At 69.0% G+C, this 22,897-nt stretch overlaps 5 protein-coding genes across 5 annotated transcripts; 1 reads left to right on the top strand and 4 right to left on the bottom strand.

Annotated features, from left to right (window-relative positions):
- Positions 1-5,541, bottom strand: ZNF653 (zinc finger protein 653). Its single transcript, XM_054293026.1, has 10 exons — positions 5,506-5,541; positions 4,557-4,777; positions 3,995-4,038; positions 3,474-3,683; positions 2,403-2,765; positions 1,581-1,728; positions 1,017-1,146; positions 510-624; positions 261-360; positions 1-159 (listed from the first exon to the last, which is right to left on the bottom strand). The coding sequence occupies exons 1-10, from the start codon at positions 5,539-5,541 to the stop codon at positions 57-59; spliced, it is 1,470 nt and encodes a 489-aa protein (XP_054149001.1). The 3' UTR covers positions 1-56.
- Positions 5,542-5,554: 13 nt separating this feature from the next.
- On the bottom strand, positions 5,555-9,741 carry ECSIT (ECSIT signaling integrator). The gene is made up of 7 exons (XM_054293027.1): positions 9,674-9,741; positions 9,001-9,535; positions 8,270-8,493; positions 7,848-7,902; positions 6,454-6,602; positions 5,892-5,997; positions 5,555-5,817 (listed from the first exon to the last, which is right to left on the bottom strand). The coding sequence occupies exons 1-7, from the start codon at positions 9,734-9,736 to the stop codon at positions 5,555-5,557; spliced, it is 1,395 nt and encodes a 464-aa protein (XP_054149002.1). The 5' UTR covers positions 9,737-9,741.
- Positions 9,742-10,878: 1,137 nt separating this feature from the next.
- On the top strand, positions 10,879-15,687 carry CNN1 (calponin 1). Its single transcript, XM_054293024.1, has 7 exons — positions 10,879-10,942; positions 12,629-12,750; positions 13,178-13,244; positions 13,418-13,555; positions 14,247-14,357; positions 14,438-14,584; positions 15,401-15,687. The coding sequence occupies exons 1-7, from the start codon at positions 10,880-10,882 to the stop codon at positions 15,635-15,637; spliced, it is 885 nt and encodes a 294-aa protein (XP_054148999.1). The 5' UTR covers position 10,879; the 3' UTR covers positions 15,638-15,687.
- Positions 15,688-16,450: 763 nt separating this feature from the next.
- On the bottom strand, positions 16,451-17,342 carry ELOF1 (elongation factor 1). Its single transcript, XM_054293033.1, has 3 exons — positions 17,015-17,342; positions 16,702-16,772; positions 16,451-16,614 (listed from the first exon to the last, which is right to left on the bottom strand). The coding sequence occupies exons 1-3, from the start codon at positions 17,128-17,130 to the stop codon at positions 16,550-16,552; spliced, it is 252 nt and encodes an 83-aa protein (XP_054149008.1). The 5' UTR covers positions 17,131-17,342; the 3' UTR covers positions 16,451-16,549.
- A 476-nt stretch (positions 17,343-17,818) lies between these two features.
- ACP5 (acid phosphatase 5, tartrate resistant) lies at positions 17,819-20,713 on the bottom strand (the record flags this gene model as incomplete). Its single annotated transcript, XM_054293028.1, has 4 exons — positions 17,819-18,052; positions 19,141-19,504; positions 20,146-20,273; positions 20,468-20,713. Coding segments are annotated over 4 exons (972 nt in total), but the record flags the coding sequence as incomplete, so codon positions are not given.
- Between the last annotated feature and the right edge of the window lie 2,184 nt (positions 20,714-22,897).

The raw sequence follows: 22,897 nt of genomic DNA on the forward strand, positions 1-22,897 counted from the left end.
GAGTCCAGGTGCCCCGGGGGGGTCCCAGGTGAGTCCAGGTGCCCCGGGGGGGGTCCCTATGTGCCGCGGGGCTCGGGGTGCCCCTGCAGCCCCCCGTGTCTCCGCATGTGCCAGGTGAGGGAGGCGCGCTGGCGGCAGCGGAACCCGCACACCTCGCACCTGGGGGGGCAGGTGAGTCTGGGACCCCTCCCCTCACACCTGGGGGGGGCCAGGTGAGCCCGGGACCCCTCCCCACCCCGTCGGGACCCCCCCTCACTCACTGCAGGGGTCTCTCCCCCGTGTGCGTCCTCCTGTGCACCTCCAGGTGGTTCCTGCGCTTGAAGGACCTGGCACAGGTGGCGCAGGTGAACTCCCGCACACCTGGGTGGGCAATGGGGGGGGCAATGAGAGGGGGCAGCAGGGAACGCCCCGTGCTGGGGGGGGAGGGTTTGGGGGGCACAGCACACCTGGGGGGGCACAGCACACCTGGGGGGTCTCACCTGGGGGGGTCTCACCTGGGGGGGTCTCACCTGAGTGCTCGGCCGTGTGGCGCCGCAGGTGCTTGGCCAGGTGGAAGCTCCTCCCACAGCCGGGCTGGGGGCACACCTGGGCACGGGGCCGGCGGTGCACCTGGCGCAGGTGAGTCTGGGGGGGTCACACAGGTGAGGGGGGCCCGGGACAGGTGAGGGGGGGTCCAGGACAGGTGAGGGGGGATCCGGGACAGGTGAGGGGGGTCTGGGACAGGTGAGGGGGGGTCCGGGACAAGTGAGGGGGGATCCGGGACAGGTGAGGGGGGGTCCGGGACAGGTGAGGGGGGTCTGGGACAGGTGAGGGGGGGTCCGGGACAGGTGAGGGGGGTCCGGGACAGGTGAGGGGGGTCTGGGACAGGTGAGGGGGGGATCCGGGACAGGTGAGGGGGGGTCCGGGACAGGTGAGGGGGGGTCTGGGACAGGTGAGGGGGGTCTGGGACAGGTGAGGGGGGGTCCGGGACAGGTGAGGGGGGGTCTGGGTGTGTGTCCCCCCCCACCCCCAGGTACCTGCACGCTGCCGAGGGTCCCGAACACCTGCCCACAGGTGGGGTGGGGGCAGCTCAGGGGCCCGGGGGGCTCCTCGGGGGGCTCTGGGGAGGGGGCTCGGCCCCTTCGGCTGCGCCGGGGCCTGCGGGGCCTGCTGTGAGACCCCCCCCAAAACAGGTGTGGGACAGGGCACAGAGCGGCTCACCTGAGCCCCCTGAACCCCTCCCCAAAAAAAACTCCCCAAAACTCCCAAATCCCCCCAAATAAAACAGTCCCGGAGCCCCAAAACACCCCCAGGGCCCCCAAAACCTCCCCAGGGACCCCCAGGACTCCCTAAACCCCTCCAGAGCCCCCCAGGGACCCCTTGAACCGTCCCAAGGACCCCCAAACCCCCCATAAACCCCCCATAAACCCCTCCAGGGACCCCCTGAACCCCCAGAATGACCCCCAGGGACCATCAAAGACCCCAAAGCCCCATTAAACCCCCCCCGGGCCCCCCAGGACCCCCTTAAACTCCCCTAACAACACCTCAGGACCCCCCCAAACCCTCCCAAAGGCCCCCCATAGCCCCCCATGTGCCCCCACCTCTCGGGCTCCGTGGGGATCTCGTAGATGATCGCCGACCCCTCGGGCTCCTCGGCTGGGGAGGGGTCCCGGGGGGGCTCCGGAGGGGGCGGCGGCTCCTCCTGCTTCAGCCTCAGCAGCGGCTCCTCCTCCTCCTCCTCATCCTCCTCTGCCATTGGTGCGGCTGGTGAGACCCCCGGGACCCCCCCCCAGATCCCCAATTCTCTCCGTCCCAGTGCTGAGCCCTAAACCCACCCCCAGACCCCAATTCTGACCCCCAATTCTGACCCCAAATCTTTCCCAACTCCTGACCCAAACCCCCGTTCGTGACCCCAAATCCCCATTTCTGACCCCAAACCTTCCTCCATCCCATTCCTGACCCAGTCTTCCCCAAATTCCCCCAATTCCCAACCCAAAACCCCCAATTCTGACCCCAAACCTCCCATTCCGGACCCAAATTCTCCAATTCCGGACCCAAATTCTCCAATTCCTGACCCCAAATCTTCCCCCATTCCTGACCCAAATCCCCCACTCCTTACCCAAATTTTCCCATTCCTGACCCCAAATCTTCCCCAATCTACCCCAAACCCTCCCCAAATTTCCCCATTCCCGACCCAAACCCCCCATTCCTTAACCCAAATCTTCCCCAATTCCTGACCCAAATCTTCCCCAAATTTCCCCATTCCCGACCCAAACCCCCCATTCCTGACCCCAAATCTTCCCCAATCTACCCCAAACCCTCCCCAAATTTCCCCATTCCCAACCCAAACCCCCCAATTCCTGACCCCAAATCTTCCCCCACCCCCCCATTCCGAGCCCCCCACCCCATCATTTCCCCCTCACCTGTCCTGCCCTGTGCCTGTGCCTCCTCAGGTGTGCTGGGCGTGGCGAAGGCGCCGCCCCCCCCTCCCTGCAGCAGCACCTGGAGCCCCCCCGGGCCGGGCTGGAGCCCCCCCAGGCCGAGCCCCCCCTCCTGGAGCCCCCCCAGGACCCCCCCCAGCAGCAGCAGCGTGGTGGGCGGGGGTCCCGGGCCCCCCCTCAGGATGGGCAGGGGCAGGCACAGCACGGCCTCCAGAGCCTCGGGGGGGGGCTCGGGACCCCCGGGCGGGGGCGGGGGGGGCGCGGCGGGACCCCCGCCCGGGGCTGGAGCGGCCTCAGAGCCCGAGCTGCACGAGGAGGAGGAGGAGGAGGAGGAAGAGCCGGGGGCTGTGGGGGCAAGAGGAGAGTCAGGGGTCAGGGGGAGGGTCAGGGGTCAGGGGTCAGGGGGACGGTCTGCCCCCCGGGTCAAAATCCCCCTGGAAACCCCAAAAATGGCACGGAGCACCCAAAAACATCGAGAGTCAAAACAGCCTAAAGAGAACTTGGGTTGGCCCTAAAGACCCCCAGACTGCCAGAGCCCAAAAGCCCCAGACCCCCCAAACCCCACATCCCCCAAACCCCACATCCCCCAAACCCCCCAAGTCCCCCAGAGCCCAAACCCCAAACCCCACACACCTCCCCACAGCTCAAACCCCACGTCCCATACGGCCCCCAGACCCCAAACCCAACACACCCCACACCCTAAACCCCCTATACCCCAAACCCCACACGGCCCCCAGACCCCAAACCCAACACCCTAAATCTCCCAAACCCCACATCCCCCAGACCCCAAACTGCACACAGCCCCCAAGCTTCACACCCCCCACACCCCAAATCCCCCACTCCTCAAACTCCCCAGACCCCAAACCCCCCACACCCCCCAAACCCTCCAAACCCCACATCTCCCAAACCCCACACCCAAAGCCCCAAATCCCCCAGACCCCAAACCTCACACACCCCAAACCCGACGCCCTAAATCTCCCTGACCCCAAACCCCCCACACATCCCCTGACCCCCCAAACCCCCCGGGACCCCCCAGGACCCCCCAGTCCTCACCATCCTCGCCCTCGGAGCCGCTCGGGGCCCTCAGGGGCGGGTGCAGGTCCTGGAAGTAGCGGTGCCCGCGCTCGCACTGCCACACGGCCGTGGTGAGCAGCCCCAGCGCCGGCTCCAGCTCCGCCAGGCGCGGCTCGTACGGGCAGCGCTGCCCGTGGTCCTCGTACCACAGCACGGCGTGCCGCAGGCAGTTCACGTTGCGCCGGCGCCCTGCGGGGGCAGGGACCCCCAGAGAGATATATGGGACCCCAAATTGGGGCATGAGCCCCCAAAGTGAGATACAGCCCCCCCAAAGTGGGGTACAGCGACCCCAGAGCGAGGGGCAACGCCGCCCGTACCGCAGCACGGTGTGCCGCAGGCAGCTCACGTTCCTGCGGCGCCCTAAATGGGGGCACGGGGCGAGGGACCCCCAAAATTGGGGTACGGGACCCCCAAAGTGACGTACAGGCACCCCAGAGTGGGGCACAAGCACCCCAGAGCCCCCCAAAGCCAGGCACGGCCCCCCAGCATCAAACACTCACGTTTCTTGCGCTTGGGTTTCTTCGGGAGCTGCTCCCAGGGCTTGCTGTGGGCAGAGAGGGGATGGCAGAGAGGGGAAGGGCCCCCGGCCTTTGTCATCCTCCTCCTCCTTCTCCTCCCCAACCTTTCTCCTCCCTCCTCAGGCCAACCCTTCTCCTTCCCACCGCCTTCCTCCTCCTCATCCAGCCCCTCGCTTCCTTCCTCGGCCCTCGTGCCCCCAGCCTTCCTCCTCCTCCTCCTCCTCCTCACTCTGCCCGTTCTTCATCCCCCAGGAGCGCGAGAAAGAGCAAGGAGAGGCGGGAGAGGAAGAGGGACGGGACAGACGGGAGGGGACGAGGAAGAGGAGGCTGAGGAGGAGGAGAACGAGGAAGAACAGGAGGATCGAGGCCGGTAACCCGCCCAGCGCCGCTCCAGCACCGCGGACAGCTCCCGCCGCTCCCGCCGAGCCCCGGGCCCGCTTGGGGGGACCCCGACAGCGACCCCCGCCCCCCCGAACCCCTCCGGGACCCCTCCCCACGCCCCCAGCGCCCCCCGCCCCGGCTCCCCCCGGCTCCCCCCGCTCACCCGCGCCGCCCGGCGCGCTGGCCCCGCTCCAGCCCCAGCAGGTAGGCCGCCAGCTTGGCGTCGCTCCATCCGCTGCGGCGCCGCAGCTCCACCCAGGGCCCGTGCGCCTCGCCCAGGTACACCCGCCGCACGTCGTACTTCTTGCGCGACTCCAGCCGCCGCCGCGCGCGGTCCGTGTCCGTCAGGCGGGGCCGGCCCCGCGCTTTGCGGCCCCCGCCGGGCTCGGGGCCCGCCCCGGGACCCCCGGGAGCCGCCCCGGGACCCCCGGGAGCCGCCCCGGGCCCGCCGGGGCCGCGCTCGGCCGCGCTCATGCCGCGGCGCGCTGGGATGACGTCACGGCAATGTCGCGTTATGATGGTGTCAAGGCGGCGGCGTCGCGGCGCGCGCTGCGCATGCGCCAAACCCGCTCTGCCCTCAACTCCCGCCCGGATTTTGGGGAGGGGGCGCTGAGGGGAGGGGGGACCCCAAAGTTGAGACCCCAAAGGGGTCCTGGGGAATCTGAGCCCGACCCGGGACCCCCGGGTGTGAGGGGTGGTGGTGGCGCAGCTGAGGGACCGCAGCGGGTCACGGGGGACCCCCCAAGTGCCCCCCAAATTCACTGAGCACCCACCAAGAGACCCCCCAGAGTCACCAAGAACCCTCCAAGCTTACTGGAGACCCCCTAAACAAAGCCCAGAACTCACTGTGGACCCCCCAAATTCACCGGGACCCCCTAAACTCACTAGAGACCCCCAAACTCAATGGGGACCTCCCAAAGGGACCCCCAAACCCACCCAGAACCCACTGGGTTTGGGGGCCGCAACACTGGGAAGGGGAATTGACCTCTGAGCACCCCCAAATCCCCCCCCAGATCCCCCAAAATCCCCCCAAAACCCCCCGAGACCCCTTCCCAGCACCCCCAGCACCTCAAAATCCCCCCAAAAGCCCTCCCGAGACCCCTCCCCATCACCCCCAGACCCCCAAAATCACGACGCCCTCTCTCCATCACGCACCCCCGTTTATTCCCCTCTGTTTTCGGGGGTCTCTCCCCCCGGCTCCCGCCCCTCGGGGGGCTCCAGCCCCGTTCCCGGGGGGCTCCCCGGGCCCAGCCGGGCCCTCGGTGGGGGCTCAGCCCCCGTGTCCAGCCCCGGTGTCAGGCGGAAGATCACCGGCGTGTCGGCCAGGGCCGGGTTCCGCTCCTGCAGCGCCGCGATCCAGCGGGCCAGGGCCGGGCGCGGGGCCCCCCCCGCCACGCACAGCGCCAGCACCGGGCCCTCCTCCGCTGGGGGGGGGCACAGGGGGTCAGGGGGGGCGCGGGGAGAGCCCAGAGCCGCCCCCGACCCCTCCCCAAATCACCTCTGTCCACGGCGTGGAAGTCGTCGTCGTCCCAGGGGCCGCGCTCCAGCTCCAGCTCCAGGTGCAGGGGGAAGTAAAAGCTGCGCTCGGGGTCCGGGGGGGGGTCCTGGGGGGCAAAAAAGGGGGGTGGGAGGGGGGCTGGGGGGCTGGGATGGGCTGGGGGGTCCCAGGAGCTGCCCAGGACCCCTCAGGATCCCCCCATGACCCCTCCAGACCCTCCCACAGGACACCCCCATGACCTCTTAGGATCCCCCCAGGACCCCCTATGACCTCCCCGGGACCCCCAGGACCTCCCCCCATATCCCTCAGGCCCCCCCAGAACCCCAATGACCCCCCAGGACCCCCCCAGGCCCCCCCCAGAAGCCCCCCAGGACCCTCCCATGACCCCTAACCCCTCCAGGACCCTCTCAGAACCCCCCATGACCCTCCAGAACCCCCCAGGACCCCCTTTAGGCCCCCCTATGACCCCCTAGGACCCTCCCAGGACGCCCCAGGCCCCCCCAAAGTCCCCCCATAACCCCCCCATGACCTCCCAGAAGCCCCCCAGGACCCCCCGACTGACCCTGATGTGGGGGGGCAGGGGGTCCCCCCTTAGCACGAAGTATTTGAGGAGGGTCCCGCGGAGCCAGAGCGGGAACGGCCCCTCCACGAACACCGGGCGGGCGGGGCCGTGCAGGGCCAGCAGCTCCTGCTGGTCTGGGGACTGTGAGCCTGGGGACATTGGGGACAGTGGGGACATTGGGGACATGGGGACAGTGGGGACATTGGGGACAATGGGGACACCGTGCAGGGCCAGCAGCTCCTGCTGGTCTGGGGACTGTGAGCCTGGGGACATGGGGACAGTGGGGACATGGGGACATGGGGGACATTGGGAACATGGGGACATGGGGACACTGGGGACATGGGGACAGTGGGGACATTGGGGACAATGGGGACACCGTGCAGGGCCAGCAGCTCCTGCTGGTCTGGGGACTGTGAGCCTGGGGACATGGGGACAGTGGGGACATGGGGACATGGGGGACATTGGGAACATGGGGACATGGGGACATTGGGGACATTGGGGACATGGGGACAGTGGGGACATTGGGGACAATGGGGACACCGTGCAGGGCCAGCAGCTCCTGCTGGTCTGGGGACTGTGAGCCTGGGGACATGGGGACAGTGGGGACATGGGGACATGGGGGACATTGGGGACATGGGGACATGGGGACATGGGGACATTGGGGACATTGGGGACAATGGGGACACCGTGCAGGGCCAGCAGCTCCTGCTGGTCTGGGGACTGTGAGCCTGGGGACATGGGGACAGTGGGGACATGGGGACATGGGGGACATGGGGGACATTGGGGACATGGGGACATGGGGACATTGGGGACATTGGGGACAATGGGGACATGGGGACATTGGGGACATTGGGGACATTGGGGACATGGGGACATTGGGGACATTGGGGACAATGGGGACATGGGGACATTGGGGACATTGGGGACATTGGGGACATGGGGACATTGGGGACATTGGGGACATGGGGACATTGGGGACATTGGGGACAATGGGGACATGGGGACATTGGGGACATTGGGGACATTGGGGACATGGGGACATGGGGACATTGGGGACATTGGGGACACCAGGCAGGGCCAGCAGCTCCTGCTGGTCTGGGGACTGTGAGCCTGGGGACATTGGGGACATTGGGGACATTGGTGACATAGGGGACATTGAGGAAAATGGGGGACATGGGGACAGTGGGGACATGGGGACATTGTGCTGGGCCAGCAGCTCCTGCTGGTTGGCGCTCTGACAGCCTGGGGACGGTGGGGACAATGGGGACAGCCAACCCCAAACCCAGGGACCCCAAACCCTTCACAGAGACCCTCAGGGAACCCCAAAACCCTCCCAAGGGACCCCAAACCCACCCCAAGCCCCTCCAGGGCACCCCAACATCCCCAGCACTCACTGATGATGAAGGGCTGGACGGAGCCTTCATCCTCCCCTGAGTCCGGCACTGGCGCCTGCGGGACAGGGACGGGGACAGGGACAGGGACAGGGACAGGGGTCACTGCAGGGACACCTCTGTCCCCTCAGCTGAGTCCCCGCAGTGTCCCCACCTGGATGAGGGTGACAGTGGCCCCAGGCTCAGTGTCCCATGTGTCCCTCCATGTCCCCGTGTCCCTGTGTCCCTGTCACCTGTATGACACTGATGACGGCCCCCGGGTCGCAGGCCATGCGCTGCAGCCCCTGTGTCCCTGTCCCCATGTCCCTGTGTCCCTGTCACCTGTATGACACTGATGACGGCCCCCGGGTCGCAGGCCATGCGCTGCAGCCCCGCAGTCAGTGTCCCCCCATGTCCCTGTCCCCATGTCCCTGTGTCCCTGTCACCTGTATGACACTGATGACGGCCCCCGGGTCGCAGGCCATGCGCTGCAGCCCCAGCCGTGCAGCCTCCAGCCCGGGGGGCAGCGGCCGGGGGGGCTGCGGGTGGGGGTCCAGGTGCCGCATGCGCGGCAGCCAGAACTGCATCCGCTGCAGCTTCCGCATGGGCCGGCTGCGCGGCCCAAACACCCCCAGCAGCAGGAACCGCGTCTCTGCGTCGGGCATCACACCTGGGGGGACATTGGGGACAGGTTAGGGACAGCCTGGGGACAGCAGGGACACATTGAGGGGACTGGGGGTATTGGGGACACATTGGGGTAACAGCAGCAGGAACCGCGTCTTGGTGTCCGGCATCGCCCCTGGGGACACGGGACAGGTTGGGGACAGCAGGGACACACTGGGGACAGCGGGGATATTGGGGTGACGGCAGCAGGAAGCGCGTTCCAGTGTCCGGCATCACACCTGGGGACAGCAGGGAAATGGGGGATGTTGAGGGGACGGGTGACACAGGATGGGCATGAGGGGACATGGGGGGAGAGACAAGATGAGGGACACCAGGGACACAACAGGGGGGACACCTGGGGACAGCAAGCAGGGCACACCCAGCAGCACGGGTGGCTGAGGCGTCCCCGGTGTCGCAACGCAGAGCCACACGCACACGCAGATCTGTCCTGTGTCCCCCGTCCTGGCTGTCCCCTGTCCCTATCCCCAGTGTCCCCAGTGTCCCCAGCACTCACCGTACTGCTCCATCTGCTCGAGCAGGCGCAGCCCGCACTCCTGCTGCCGCGGGAACGGGAACAGCAGCCTCTGCACGGGGCCCCGGGGCACCCAGGCGCCGCGGGGCAGCAGCCGGAGCAGCGCGTTGTAGGCGCCCAGGCTGCGCTCGGCGCCCAGCGCGGGCAGCGCCGCCAGCGCCGCCTCCACCAGCGCCAGGCGGCCCCCGCGGCCCGGCGGGGCCCGGCACAGCTCCCGCAGCGCCGCCTCGAACGCGGCCCCGGGGTCGGAGCGGCCGCCGGTGCCGCCGGTGCCGCCGGTGTGGGTGTGCTCGTGGTGCGACCCGCGGGAGCGGAGGAGGCGGCGCAGGGGGGGCTTGGGGGTGGCACCCCCTGAAGTGTCACCCCCCGAGGTGTCGCTCCCCGCGGTGTCGCCCCTCGGGCCGTCGCCCTCGGCGGGGTCGCGGCTCGGGGCTCTGCGAGGTTTCGGGGTGCCCTCGTTGGTGTCGCTCCCCTCGGCGGGGACACGCGCGGGGCGCTGGCACAAACTGCGGCAGAGCTGGGGAAGGGGAAAAGGGGTCACACCATGGCTGTGTCCCCGTGTCCCCCCTGTCCCCGTGTCCCCCCCTGTCCCCGATGTCCCCCCGTGTCCCTCCCGTCCCCTCGCTCCCGGTGTCCCCCCCGGTGTCCCCCTCACCTCCGGCGCTGCGGGGCCGCCCCAGAGGCGGCGGGGCAGGGCGCGGAGCCAGCCCAGCCTCATGGCGCCTCTGTCCCGGTGTCGCCGCTATCCCGGTGTCCCGGTGTCGCCGCTGTCCCCTCACGGCCGGGCCCCGCTGTCCCCACGCCGGGTCGCACCTCTGGGCGCCGCCATCTTGGCCGGACTAGTGGGAGGGGCTTGCTGGGGACAGCCAATCACCGCGCGGCTTTTCTCGGCGGGAGCGGTGATTGGCAGACAGCGATGGGCGGGGCTCAGAGGGGGTTCCCCCGTGACGTCAGCGCGGGACCCCGGGATGAGCTCAGAGACGGGGAATCGGCGGTGACGTCACGGGCGGTGAACGGTGATGTCAGAGCGGCCCCGGCAGCCCCGGCGGGGGGGGAGAGGATCCCGAAATCCCTGGGGGGGCTGGTGGGGGGGTCCCGGTGTCCCCCCAGCCCCCGGGGGAGGGTCCTGGAGGTCCGGGGGGGGGGGAGGGGACGGCCCGGGGAGGGGGAGGGGCAGGAGGGGGAGGGGGGGAGGGGGACATTCCCCATCCGTGACGAGCCGTGTCCCCCCCCGGGGGGGCGGCGGAGTCCGATCCGGTGACGGCACCGGGAGGGAGGGGGGGCAGGAACCGCGCTGTCCGGGGGGGTCCCGCTGTACCGGGGGGGTCCCGGGAGCGCGGGGAGGAGACCCACGGTGCCCCGGGGGGGTCCCCGGAACCGCGGGGGGGTCCCCGGGGTCCTGAGGGGGGTCCCCGCTCCTGGGGGCGAGTACCGAGGTGAGCGCGGGGGGGACCGGGGTGTGCGGGGGGGGAAAAGCGGATTTGGGGCGGGGGGAGCTGTTCGGGATTCCCCTGCCCCCCCCCCCAGGATCCCCCCCCCTCCGGGATCCCCCCGGTAAATGTGGAAAAAATGACGCCATCACCCGCCCCGCCGTGACGTCAGCGCGGCGGAGGGCGCGGATTGGCTGCGGCCGGGCCGGCCCGGGGGGGGCTCCGCGCCCACCGCCCACTTTTAAAAGTGGCGGCGGCGGCGCCGGGACGGGACCGGGAGGAACCGAGCGAGGGCACCGAGCCGAGCCGAGGGCAGCGACCCCAGCCGGGACAGCCCCGAACCCGCCCGGGACAGCCCCGAACCGGCGCCACCCGCCCGCAGCGACCCCCGCGCCGCCACCGCGACCCCCGCGCCCCCCGCGCCCCCCGCCATGTCCAACGCGCACTTCAACCGCGGCCCGGCCTACGGGCTCTCGGCCGAGGTGAAGAACAAGGTGAGCGGCTTCGAACCGGACCGGACCGGACCGGACCGGAGCGAACCGAACCGAACCGAACCGGGGGATCCGGGCAGGCGTCACCCCCATCCCGGGGGGCGGCAGCACCGGGGCCGGGCGGGGGTCGCGGCGGGACCCGGCGGGAGCGGGGGCGGGACCCGGCGCTGTCCCTGGTGCTGCCCCGGGAGGGAAGGGACGGGCACCGGGCACCGGCACCGGGCACCGGCACCGGGCGGCGGCACCGGCGGGTTCCCCCGGGGGTCGCACCGGGCGCCGGTTCACCGGGGGCGGCGGCGTTGGGAGCTCCGCAGTCCCCGGTGCCCCCGGTAAACGGGAGGTGACGAGCACCGGGCACCCGGTGCGGGTCACGGAGGGGAGGGGGCGACACCGGGGGTGCCCCCGTGAGCACCGGGGGGTCCCGGCGGGCACCGGGCCGCTCAGGGTTAACGGCGATCGGGGGTTTGTGGGGCGGGGGGGCCCCCGCAGCTCCCGGTCCCGGCGGGAGGTGACGGGAACCGAACCGGAGCGGGGGGGGGGCACACCGGGACCCCCGGTGGGGCCGGGGAGGGGAGGGGGCGACACCGGAACGGAGCGGGCGGGCCCGGGCCCCCCCCCGAGCCCCCCGGCGGTGCCCGGCCCGGGAAGGGTTAACGGGGGCGGTTCGGGCGGCCCCGCGGCGCGCGGGAGGCGGCGGAGCCGGGACACGGCGGGGGGGCCCGGCCCGGGAAGGGTTAACGGGGGGGGCTCGGCGGGCGGGGGGGGCCCGGCGCCCCCCGGCCCCGCCGTGAGCCCTTATAAGGCGGCGGAGCGCGGCGGGCGGGCGGCGGCGGCCCCGGGCCGGGGCTATATATGGGCAAAGGTTCGGGCGGCCCGGTCTGCGCCGCTCCCGGGGCGGGGGGGCCGCGGCGGGGCGGGGGGGCCCGGGCAGCCCCGGCATTCCCGGGAACGGGAACGGGGAACGGGGCCAGCGGGGATGAACGGGAACGGGGAACGGGGCCCTGTGGGAACGGGGCCAGCGGGGATCCCCGTGCCGCCTCCGCCCCGAGGGTGTCCCCGAAGTGTCACCCCCGCGCTTTGGGTGTCCCCAAAGTGTCCCCCCCGGCGCTTTGCGGTGTCCCCACGGTCCCGTCTATGAGGGGGATGTGTCCCCCTGAGGGTGGCACCGCACGCCTGGCCAGGGTCCCCGCGGTGTCCCCACATCCTCCGTGGCTTCCTGAGCTTGTCCCCCGTGTCCCCACATTGCCCCTGTCCCACTCACACTGTCCCCAAGTCATCCATGGCTTCCTGACACTGTCCCCCATGTCCCCACATCCTCCCTGGCCTCCCGAGATTGTCCCCCATGTCCTCCCATAACCATGAGGGTGCCCCCCACATTCTCCGTGCCACCGTGTCCCCCAACGATGTCCTTATGTCCCCGTGTCCCCTGGAAGTGTCCCCATGTCCTCCTAGCGGTGACCCCGTGCTCCCTCAGCCCCTGGCGCTGTCCCCGTGTCCCCCTGGAGCTGTCCCGATGACCCCGTGTCCCCCTGTCCCCTGGTGGTCGCCCCATGTCCTGTGACATTGTCCCCATGTCCCCGTGCTCTCCCTGGTGCTATCCCCGCGGTGTCCCTGACTGTCCCCTGTCCCCGCGGTGTCCCCGACTGTCCCCTGTCCCCGCGGTGTCCCTGACTGTCCCCTGTCCCCCAGCTGGCTCAGAAGTACGACCCGCAGCACGAGCGGGAGCTCCGTGTGTGGATCGAGGGCACCACGGGGCGCCGGATCGGGGACAACTTCATGGACGGGCTCAAGGACGGCGTCATCCTCTGCGAGTACGGCACGGGGACCCCCGGGACCCCCTGAGACCCCCTGGGAACCCTGGGACACCCCTGGGACCCTCGGGACCCCCCACTTTGTCCCCTCCCTGTGCCCCTAGACCCAGCTCGGGAGGATCCTCCGGGAGCTTTAACCCACCCCTCACCTGGGCTGACCCCTGACCCCTGATCCCGGGGTCACCCCACCTGGGCTGACCCCTGACCCCTGATCCCGGGGTCACCCCACCTGGGCTGACCCCACCAGTGTGACTTCAATCCTGACGGGATCCTGGGGTCACCCCGGGGTCAGCCCACCTGTGTGACCCCACCTGTGCTGTGGGGGTCATGCCGGGCTGGATTTTGGGGTCATCCCGGGGTGACCCCCCCCCCAGCGTTGACTCACCTGTGTGACCTCACCTGTCCCGTCTCACCTGTCCCCCCCCAGGCTCATTAACAAGCTGCAGCCGGGCTCGGTGCCCAAGGTGAACGAACCCGTCCAGAACTGGCACAAGGTGAGGGGAAACCCCAAAACTGGGATATGGCCCATAGTCCCCAAAATTTCGGGCGGGTCTTGGGGGAGGGTTCTGACCCCAAAACTGGGATTTGGGGCAGCTTCCCCAAAATTTGGGGCGGCTCTGGGTGGGCTCCTGACCCCAAACCCGGCCCCAAATCCCCCCGTGAGCAGCTGGAGAACATCGGGAACTTCCTGCGGGCCATCACGCGCTACGGGGTGAAGCCCCACGACATCTTCGAGGCCAACGACCTCTTTGAGAACACCAACCACACCCAGGTGCAGTCCACGCTCATCGCCCTCGCCAGCCAGGTGAGCCCTGGGGGGGTCTGGGGGGTCCTGGGGGGTATTTGGGGTTTGAGGCAGGTATTTGGGGTCTGGGGAAGGAATTTGGGATCCGGAGAGGGGATTTGAGGTCTGGGGCAGGTATTTAGGATCCAGGAAGGGGATTTGGGGTTTGGGAAGGGTAATTTGGGGTCTGGGAAGGGGATTTGGGGTCTGAGGAGGGTATTTGGGGTTTGGGTCAGGTATTTGGGGTCTGGGGCAGGAATTTGGGGTCTGAGGAGGGTATTTGGGGTCTGGGGCAGGTATTTGGGGTCTGGGGAGGGTATTTGGGGTTTGGGGCAGTTATTCAGGGTTTGGGTCAGGTATTTGGGGTCTGGGGAGGGTATTTGGGGTCTGGGGCAGGTATTTGGGGTCTGGGGAGGGTATTTGGGGTTTGGGGCAGGTATTTGGGGTCTGGGGAGGGTATTTGGGGTCTGGGGCAGGAATTTGGGGTCTGAGGAGGTTATTTGGGGTCTGGGGCAGGTATTTGGGGTCTGAGGAGGGTATTTGGGGTCTGGGGCAGGTATTTGGGGTCTGGGGAGGGTATTTGGGGTTTGGGGCAGTTATTCAGGGTTTGGGTCAGGTATTTGGGGTCTGGGGAGGGTATTTGGGGTTTGGGGCAGGAATTTGGAGTCGGGGGGTCCCCGTGAGCCCCCCCAACCCCCCGTGTCCCCTGCAGGCCAAGACAAAGGGGAACAACGTGGGGCTGGGGGTGAAATACGCCGAGAAGCAGCAGCGGCGCTTCCAGCCCGAGAAGCTGCGCGAGGGCAGGAACATCATCGGGCTCCAGGTGACACCGGGGACACCCGGGGGACACCCGGGGGGCATTGGGGGTGGCCTGGGACAGCCGTGACACCATTGTCCCCACAGATGGGCACCAACAAGTTCGCCAGCCAGCAGGGCATGACGGCGTACGGGACACGGCGGCACCTGTACGACCCCAAACTGGGCACGGACCAGCCCCTGGACCAGGCCACCATCAGCCTGCAGATGGGCACCAACAAGGGCGCCAGCCAGGTGGGGACACCTTGGGGACACCACGGGGACACCATAGGGACACTGCCAGCATGGGGACACTGCCACCCCACGGGGGGACACATGGGGACACTGCCACCCAGAGGTGACACGAGGACATGGGGACACTGCCACCCCACGGGGGGACACAGGGACACGGGCAGGGATGGCACCAGGGGACTTCGATGTCGCGGATTAGGGGGACAAATGGCATGGAGGGGACAGAGGGGACAGAGATGGGACACGGAGATGGGACAGAGAGGGGGGACAAAGAGGGGTCAATTAGGGGATGGAGAGGAGACTCAGAGGGGATGGAGAGAGGGGAAAATGAGGGGACAGAGAGGGGACAACGAGATGGGACAAGGAGGGGATGGAAATGGGACAATGAGGGACGGAAAAGGGGACAATGAGGGGACAGAGAGGGGACAAAGGGGGGGTGCAGAGAGGAGAATGAGGGGACAGTTGGGGGGAAATGAGGGGACAGAGAGGAGGGGACAGAGAGGAGGGGACAGAGAGGAGGGGACAGAGAGGGGACAATTAGAGGACAATTAGAGGAAAATGAGGGGACTGAGGGAGGACAATCAGGGGACGGAAAAGGGACAGAGGGGGGACAAAGCGGGACGAAGAGAGGAGAACGAGGAGAGGGAATGGGAAAGGGAAGGAGAGGGGATGGAGAGGGGACAGAGAGGGACAATGAGGGGACAGAGAGGAGGGGACAGAGAGGGACAATGAGGGGACAGAGAGGGACAATGCGGGCACAACGAGGGCACCAACACCCCGCGGGACCCCCGGGCGCCCCCTGACCCCCTCCCGGTGCAGGCGGGGATGACGGCGCCGGGCACCAAGCGGCAGATCTTCGAGCCGGCGCTGGGCATGGAGCACTGCGACACCATGACCATCGGGCTGCAGATGGGCAGCAACAAGGGCGCGTCGCAGACCGGCATGACGGTGTACGGGCTGCCGCGCCAGGTCTACGACCCCAAGTACTGCGGCGGCCCCGAGCTGCTCGGCCTCGACGGCTGCGACGGCCACGGCGGCCTCTACAACTCGCAGTAACGGCGGGCGCCGCCGCCGCTTGCACCGCGACACCGCTGACACCGCCGGCAGCACCGGGACCGGGGACCGATACCGGGGAACCGGGGCTGACGCCGCCGGGGCCGGGACCGGGGAGCCGATACCGGGGGAACCGGGGGAACCGGGGCTGACGCCGCCGGCAGCACCGCCGCGCCCTGCCGGGGCCGGGGCTGCCACCGGGGGAACCGGGACCGGGATCACCGTGTCCCGCCGAGCCAAAACCGGGGCTGGAACCAGGGAACCGGCGCCGGGATCGCTCCTGGGCAGGGGCAGCACCGGGAATTGGCCCCAGGGCAGGGAACGATCACGGGACCGGACACGGGGAGGGGTCGGTGCTGGGGGTGGCCCCGGGATCGGTCCCAGGCTTAGTCCCGGAAACAGCCCTGGCTTCAGTCCCGGTATCAGCTCCGGGAACGGCCCCAGCGGGTTCGGTCCCGGGGGTTCAGTCCCGGTATCAGCTCCAGGATCAGCCCCGGGGGGCTCAGTCTCGGTATCAATCCCGGTATCAGCCCCGGTATCGGTCCCGGGGGGCTCGGCCCCCGCCACGTGTGAAGCCACCGAGGCACAATAAAAGCCACACGCAGAGGTGACAGCGCTGCGAGAGTGAGGGGACACGGGGGGGACAATGGGGGTGACACGGGGGGGACACCGGGGGGACACGGGGGGGACAATGGAGGGGACACCGGGGACACCGAGGGAACACCGAGGCCACCGTCCCGGCCCGTTTATTGCCGCGCTGCTCTCCCCAGACCGGGCGCCACCCCCGGCCCGGTGTCGCCGAGGGGACAGGGACGAGTCACGGGGGCTGGGGGGGGAAATGTCACCGCCACACCGGGCCCGGGGGCGGCACCGGGGACAGGGCCGCGTGCCCCCTCCCGGTGTCCCCTGCCGGTGTCACTGGTTGGCCGCCTCGCAGGCGTCGATCCAGTCGCTGTAAACGTCCACGGGCTCCGACAGGTCTGGGGGCGCCGTTAAGGCTCCATCACGGATTGGGGGGGTCCCGGCGGGGGTCCCGGGGGGTCACGGGGGGCTCCCGGTAAGGATACAGGTGATGGGGGTCTGGAACTCCTCCAGGCACACGGTGCACGAGATCACCCCGGTGTTCCGGGCGCGGTCCCTGCGGGGCACGAGGGGGGCGTGACCCCTCCGGGCTCCGTCCCGAACCCTCCCGGTGTCCCCGTTTCCCCCCCCGGTACCGGCACCCCCCGGTGTCCCGTGTCCCCGTCCGTGTCCCCCCTCTCCGCTTCCCCCCGCATTCCTCCGCCGCCGTTTCCGCGCTGCCGCCCGCCCCGTGCCCCGTCCCCGGTGTCCCCTCGGTGCCCCCCCGGTCCCCGGTGTCTCCCGGTGTCCCCCGCTCACATCTTGACGTCGCAGGACTTCTCGTGGTTGCAGAAGGGACACGTGAACTGCGTCTCCAGCGTCCCCGTCATCTTCTTCTTGGGCGGCGGCTTCCGCTTCGACTTGCGGCGGCCCATGGCGGCCGCACCGGGGCCCAGAACCGGGAACGGCCTCGGGAACGGGAACGACACCGGGATCGGCCCCGGGAGCCGCCTGGGAGTGGCCCCGAGGCGCTGCGGGACGTGCCGGGGGCGGCTCGGCCCCGCCGGTTCCCCTCGGGCCCCTCCCGGTCTCTCCCGGTTCCCCCCGGTCTCTCCCGGTCCCTCCGGCCGCGCTCCCGCCGCGTTCCCGGAAGTGCCGCCCCTCCGCCCTCAGCCAATCAGCGGCAGGAACAACGCTATCTGCCCCACGTGACCCACAACCGCCCCGCTCATTGGTTGAAGGGCGCATTGCCCCAGCCTAACACCAGCGGGGCGCCGAGCGGCGCCCGCGCTGTCCCGCCCACCAGACGGACGCGCGGCGCAGCCAATCAGCGGCGCGGGGGGCGTGACCGTCGCTGCCAGGCTCCGCCCCCCCCTCCCGCGCGGTTTTTGAGGCGAATCGCGGCGGGTTCGGGTCCGGTCAAAGCCTTTATTGGGGGGGGGGCAGTGTACCCCCGGTCAGGGTACCCAAGGGTCAGGGGTCAGGGTCCGGTCCCCGATGTCCTCAGTGTCCCCCCGGGTGAGGGGTCATGGTCCCCAAGTGGTCAGGGGTCAGTGTCCCCAGTGTCCCTCCGTCCCTCTGTCCCCGTATCCCGCTGTCCCCGGTGTCCCCCCTGTCCCGGTGTCAGAGGCGCGGCGGCAGCGTGACGCGGTGCAGGACGCGCCCGGTGCTCTCCAGGAAGGTCACGGTGGCCGCGCGGGGCTCCAGGCGCACGTGCGCGAAGCCGCCGGGGCTCTCGGGGCTCCCGTAGAAGAACCGGAGCGCCCCGGGCGGCACCGAGCGCTCGTGCGGCCGCGACTCCTCCATGAAGTTCCCGGCGCCGCTCAGGACGTAGGCGACACCGCCCTCCTCCAGGTACTGCGGGGGGACAGGGCGGGGTCAGGGGGGACACACCTGGGACACACCTGGGGCTGACGGGTGGGATTTAGGGGGTCCCTGCACACCTTTGGGTGTCCCTGCACACTCTGGGGCCATGCCTCACCTGAGGGCTGTACCCCTGTCCATTCCTCACCTGTCTCACCTGTCCCTGTCCCTCACCTGTAGATTATGATCGTGCCCGCACAGGTAGGCGCTGACGCGGTGCCCCCCTGTCCCTGTCACACCTGTCTGTCCCTGTCTGTACCTGTCTGTCCCTGTCTGTACCTGTCTCACCTGTCCATATCTCACCTGTCCATGCCCGTATCTCACCTGCAGGTTGTGGTCGTGCCCGCACAGGTAGGCACTGACGCGGTGCCGCCGCAGCAGCCGCACCAGGCAGCCCGTGGGGCTCTCTCACCTGTCTGTACCTGTCACACCTGTCTGTACCTGTCTTTACCTGTCTCAGGTGTCTGTCCATGCCCATATCTCACCTGTCCATGCCCATATCTCACCTGTCCATGCCCGTATCTCACCTGCAGGTTGTGGTCGTGCCCGCACAGGTAGGCGCTGACGCGGTGCCGCCCTGTCCCTGTCACACCTGTCTGTCCCTGTCTGTACCTGTCACACCTGTCTGTACCTGTCTGTACCTGTCTGTCCCTGTCTCAGGTGTCTGTCCATGCCCGTATCTCACCTGTCCATGCCCGTATCTCACCTGCAGGTTGTGGTCGTGCCCGCACAGGTAGGCGCTGACGCGGTGCCGCCCTGTCCCTGTCACACCTGTCTGTCCCTGTCTCAGGTGTCTGTCCCTGTCTGTCCCTGTCTGTCCCTGTCTGTACCTGTCTCACCTGCCCATATCTCACCTGTCCATGCCCGTATCTCACCTGCAGGTTGTGGTCGTGCCCGCACAGGTAGGCGCTGACGCGGTGCCGCCCTGTCCCTGTCACACCTGTCTGTCCCTGTCTGTCCCTGTCTGTCCCTGTCTGTACCTGTCTGTCCCTGTCTGTACCTGTCTGTCCCTGTCTCAGGTGTCTGTCCATGCCCGTATCTCACCTGTCCATGCCCGTATCTCACCTGTCCCTGTCCCTCACCTGCAGGTTGTGGTCGTGCCCGCACAGGTAGGCGCTGACGCGGTGCCGCCGCAGCAGCGGCCGCAGCAGCCGCACCAGGCAGGCCGTGGGGCCGTGCTTGGCCACCGACCACACCGGGTAGTGCCCGGCCACCAGCACGAAGGCGTCGCCCGCCGCCGCCTCCAGCTGCGCCCGCAGCCAGCCCAGGTGCGCCGCGGCCGCCGCCGCGTCCCGGGGCCCCGCGGGGCCCGAACCGGCGCCGGCGCCGGCACCGAAATCGTCGCTGTGGCCGCAGAGCAGAACCGAGTCCAGCACCAGCAGCCGCGCCGAGACGTTGGAGCCCGGCAGGTGCAGGCGCAGGCTGTAGTACGGGTGGGGAAAGTGCCTGGGGACAGAGGGGACACCTGGGGACACCTGGGGACACGTGGGGACAGCCCGGGGACACGGGGACATCATGGGGACACTGCGGGGACAGCCCGGCAGGTGCAGGCGCAGGCTCTAGTACGGGTGGGGAAAGTGCCTGGGGGGACATTTGGGGACACTTAGGAAACTTGGGGACATCTGGGGACACTTAGAGACAGTGGAAGGACACCTAGGGACACTTGGGGACAGTGTGGCAACAGCCTGGTGACACGCTGGCACAAGACACAGGGTGTGGTATGGCTGGGGAAAGCGCCTGCGGGATGTGAGGGCACTTGGGGACAGCTGGGGACACTTGGGGACATGCAGGGACATGGCAGGGACATGGCAAGGACATGCCGGGGACATGCCAAGCAGGGCTGGGGACACCCTGTGGGGGCTTGGGGACACCGTGGGGACACCTGGGGACATCCCCAGGGATGGAGGGAGGGGGGGACATTGTGGGGACACCCCGAGGGGACTTGGGGACCCTCAGGGACCCTCGGGGACTCTTGGTGACTTTTGGGGACACTCAGGGACCTTCGAGGACCCTCGAAGGAACTCAGGGACCCTTGGGGACCCTCGGGCACCTTTGGGGACCCCGGGTGACCCGGTGTGCGGCCGTACCAGCGCGGGGAGTGGCGGCTGTAGCGCAGCTGCGCGGTGACATTGCCGGCGTGGTCGTGGTTCCCGGCCATGACGAACCAGGGGACGCCGCGGAGCCCCGGGGACACGAACACGCGCTCGAACGTGTCCTGGGGACAGTGGGGACACCGTGGGGACACTGGGGACACCACAGGGACAATGGGGACACCACAGGCACATCACGGGGACACCACGGGGACACCACGGGGGTACCACAGGGACACCATAGGGGCACACTGGGGACATTGAGGACACCACGGGGACAATGGGGACGCCCTGGGGACCCCGGGGACAGCAGGGGTACCTGGAAGCGCGGGTCCCACTCGTCCCTGACCCCCTCGTAGTAGAAGTTGTCCCCCAGGGCCAGCACGAAGTCCCCCCCCAGCTCGGTGGCCGCCCGGCCCATGGCCGCCGCCGTGGCCACCTGGCGGGGGGTGACAAAGGGGGGCTCGGGCAGCCCCCCCCAGTCCCCCAGGGCCAGGAAGGACAGAGCCCCCCCCGGGGCGCCGAGCCCGGGGGACACCAGCGACAGCAGGGACAGGGACAGCAGTGCCAGCATCTGCGGGGACACGGGGGACATGGGGGTGGCACCGGGGGGACATGGGGGTGTCACATCCCCCCGGTGCCACCAGCGACAGCAGGGACAGGGACAGCAGTGCCAGCATCTGCGGGGACACGGGGGACATGGGGGTGGCACCGGGGGGACATGGGGGTGTCACATCCCCCCAGTGCCACCAGCGACAGTGACAGCAGGGACAGGGACAGCAGTGCCAGCATCTGCGGGGACACGGGGGACATGGGGGTGGCACCGGGGGGACATGGGGGTGTCACATCCCCCCCCGGCGTCACTTGAGGGACTTGGGGTGTCACGACCCCCCCCCAATGTCACCCAGGGGGACATGGGGGGGACACAGGGATGTCCCAGGAGGGTCTGGGGGTGTCACAACCCCCCCCATTTTGTCACTTAGGGCTCCGGGGGTGTCCCCCTCCCCATTGTCACCCCGGAGGGTCTGGGGGTGTCACCCCCTGCCACCCCCTTGTCCCCGCGAGCTCTGGGGCTGTCCCTGTCCCCTCCCCATTGTCACCCTCACGGTCTGGGGCTGTCCCTGTCCCCTCCACGTGTCCGGGGGGGGTCACGAGTGCCACCCTCCCCTTCCCCCGGGGGTCTCACGTGTCCGGGGGGGTCCCCGGGGGTCGCTCTCACCGTCCCGGCCGCGCTGTCCCCGCGCTGTCCCCTCCTGTCCCCCCTCGTGTCCCTTTATGGCCCCAAAAGGGGAAGCGGGGTCGCCTCCCCCGCCCCCCCCCCCGGCCCTGCTGTCACCTGACGGGTCCTGGGGACACTGGGAGGGGGGAGGGGAACTGGGAGGGAACTGGGAGGGAACTGGGAGCACTGGGAGAGCGGGGGGAGGGACAGAGGGGACACTGGGACACGGACAGAGGGACACTGGGAGCACTGGGGACAGGGTGGGGAGGGACAGATGGACACTGGGAGGAAACTGGGAGCACTGGGAGAACTGGGACAGGGACAGATGGACACTGGGAGGGGGTGGGGAACTGGGAGGGAACTGGGAGGGAAATGGGAAACGGGAATCATCTGGAAATTCCCCCAAAATTCCCCAAATTCCCCAAATCCGCTCCAGCCACGGGACTGAGGGACACGGACACGCCCCCCCCCCCCCCCCCACTCCAGGAGGGACCCCCAAAATCTCCCCCAGACCCCCAAAATCCCGCCCAAAATCCCCCCTCAGACCCCCTAAACCTCCCCCCCAAATCCCCCGCCAGGACCCCCAAATGGCCCCCAGGACCCCCCACATTTCCCCCAGGACCCCCACATTCCCCCAGGACCCTCAAATCCCCCCAGATCCCCCAATTCCCCCCCCCCCCAGGCCGTGCCAGGCGCTGCCAGCGGGTATCGACGTTTTTTATTTCCATTTTTTTCTCCTTTTCCGCCCCAATTTTTTTTTTATAATTTTTTTTTCCGCGGTTTTTTTATTTTCATCCCGCGATGGGGGGGGGGGGAAGGGGGCGGGGCAGTGAGGGGGGAGGGGCCGCCCCGCCCCCTGGGAAATGACGTCACTACCACGTGCAGGGGGGGGTGGTGAGGGGGGGGTCCCCAAATTGTGCAACGCTGGTGCGGGCGCGACCCCCCCCAAATATCGGCCCCTCCCCTCCCCCCCAGGGTGGATTTTGGGGCGGGGGGGCCCAAAATGGAGATGGGGGAGGGGGTCGCATTGCCGGGGGGGGGGGGGAGGGGATTGGGGTGGGGGGAGGGGCCCATTGCTGGTGGGGGGGTCCCCAAATGTTGGGGGCCCCCAGTGCTGGTGGGGGGGGCCCCGAAATGGGGGGAGCCCAAAAATTGGGGGGGGGAGGGGGGGGTGTGGTTTATTGTGGGGGAGGGATCCCAAAATCCGGGGGGGGGGGGGGCACAAAGAGTGGGGCGCCCCAAAAGGGGGGGCCCGGGGGATTTGTCCCCATTTTGGGGAGGGGTCGCGGGTGGGGGGGGAAGGCACGCGGGGGGGTCTAAGGCAAAGGCGATTTTGGTCCGTTTGACCCCAAAATCCCGGGGGGGGGGAGGGGAAAGGGGGGAGGGGCCCATCCCACCCCCCCCCACCCGGCCGAAGGTGCAGAAAACCCCAAAAATGAGCGAAATGTCCCCAAAAACCCCCCCCCGTGACCCCCCCGGAACGCGAGCTCGGAGCGAAATGAGCCAAAAACGATAAAAAATAAAAAAATG

The sequence above is a fragment of the Melozone crissalis genome, unplaced genomic scaffold (assembly GCF_028551555.1).
Source record: "Melozone crissalis strain CALT ecotype California unplaced genomic scaffold, PUWL_Pcris_2 ptg000122l_1, whole genome shotgun sequence".
Taxonomy (NCBI): domain Eukaryota; kingdom Metazoa; phylum Chordata; class Aves; order Passeriformes; family Passerellidae; genus Melozone; species Melozone crissalis.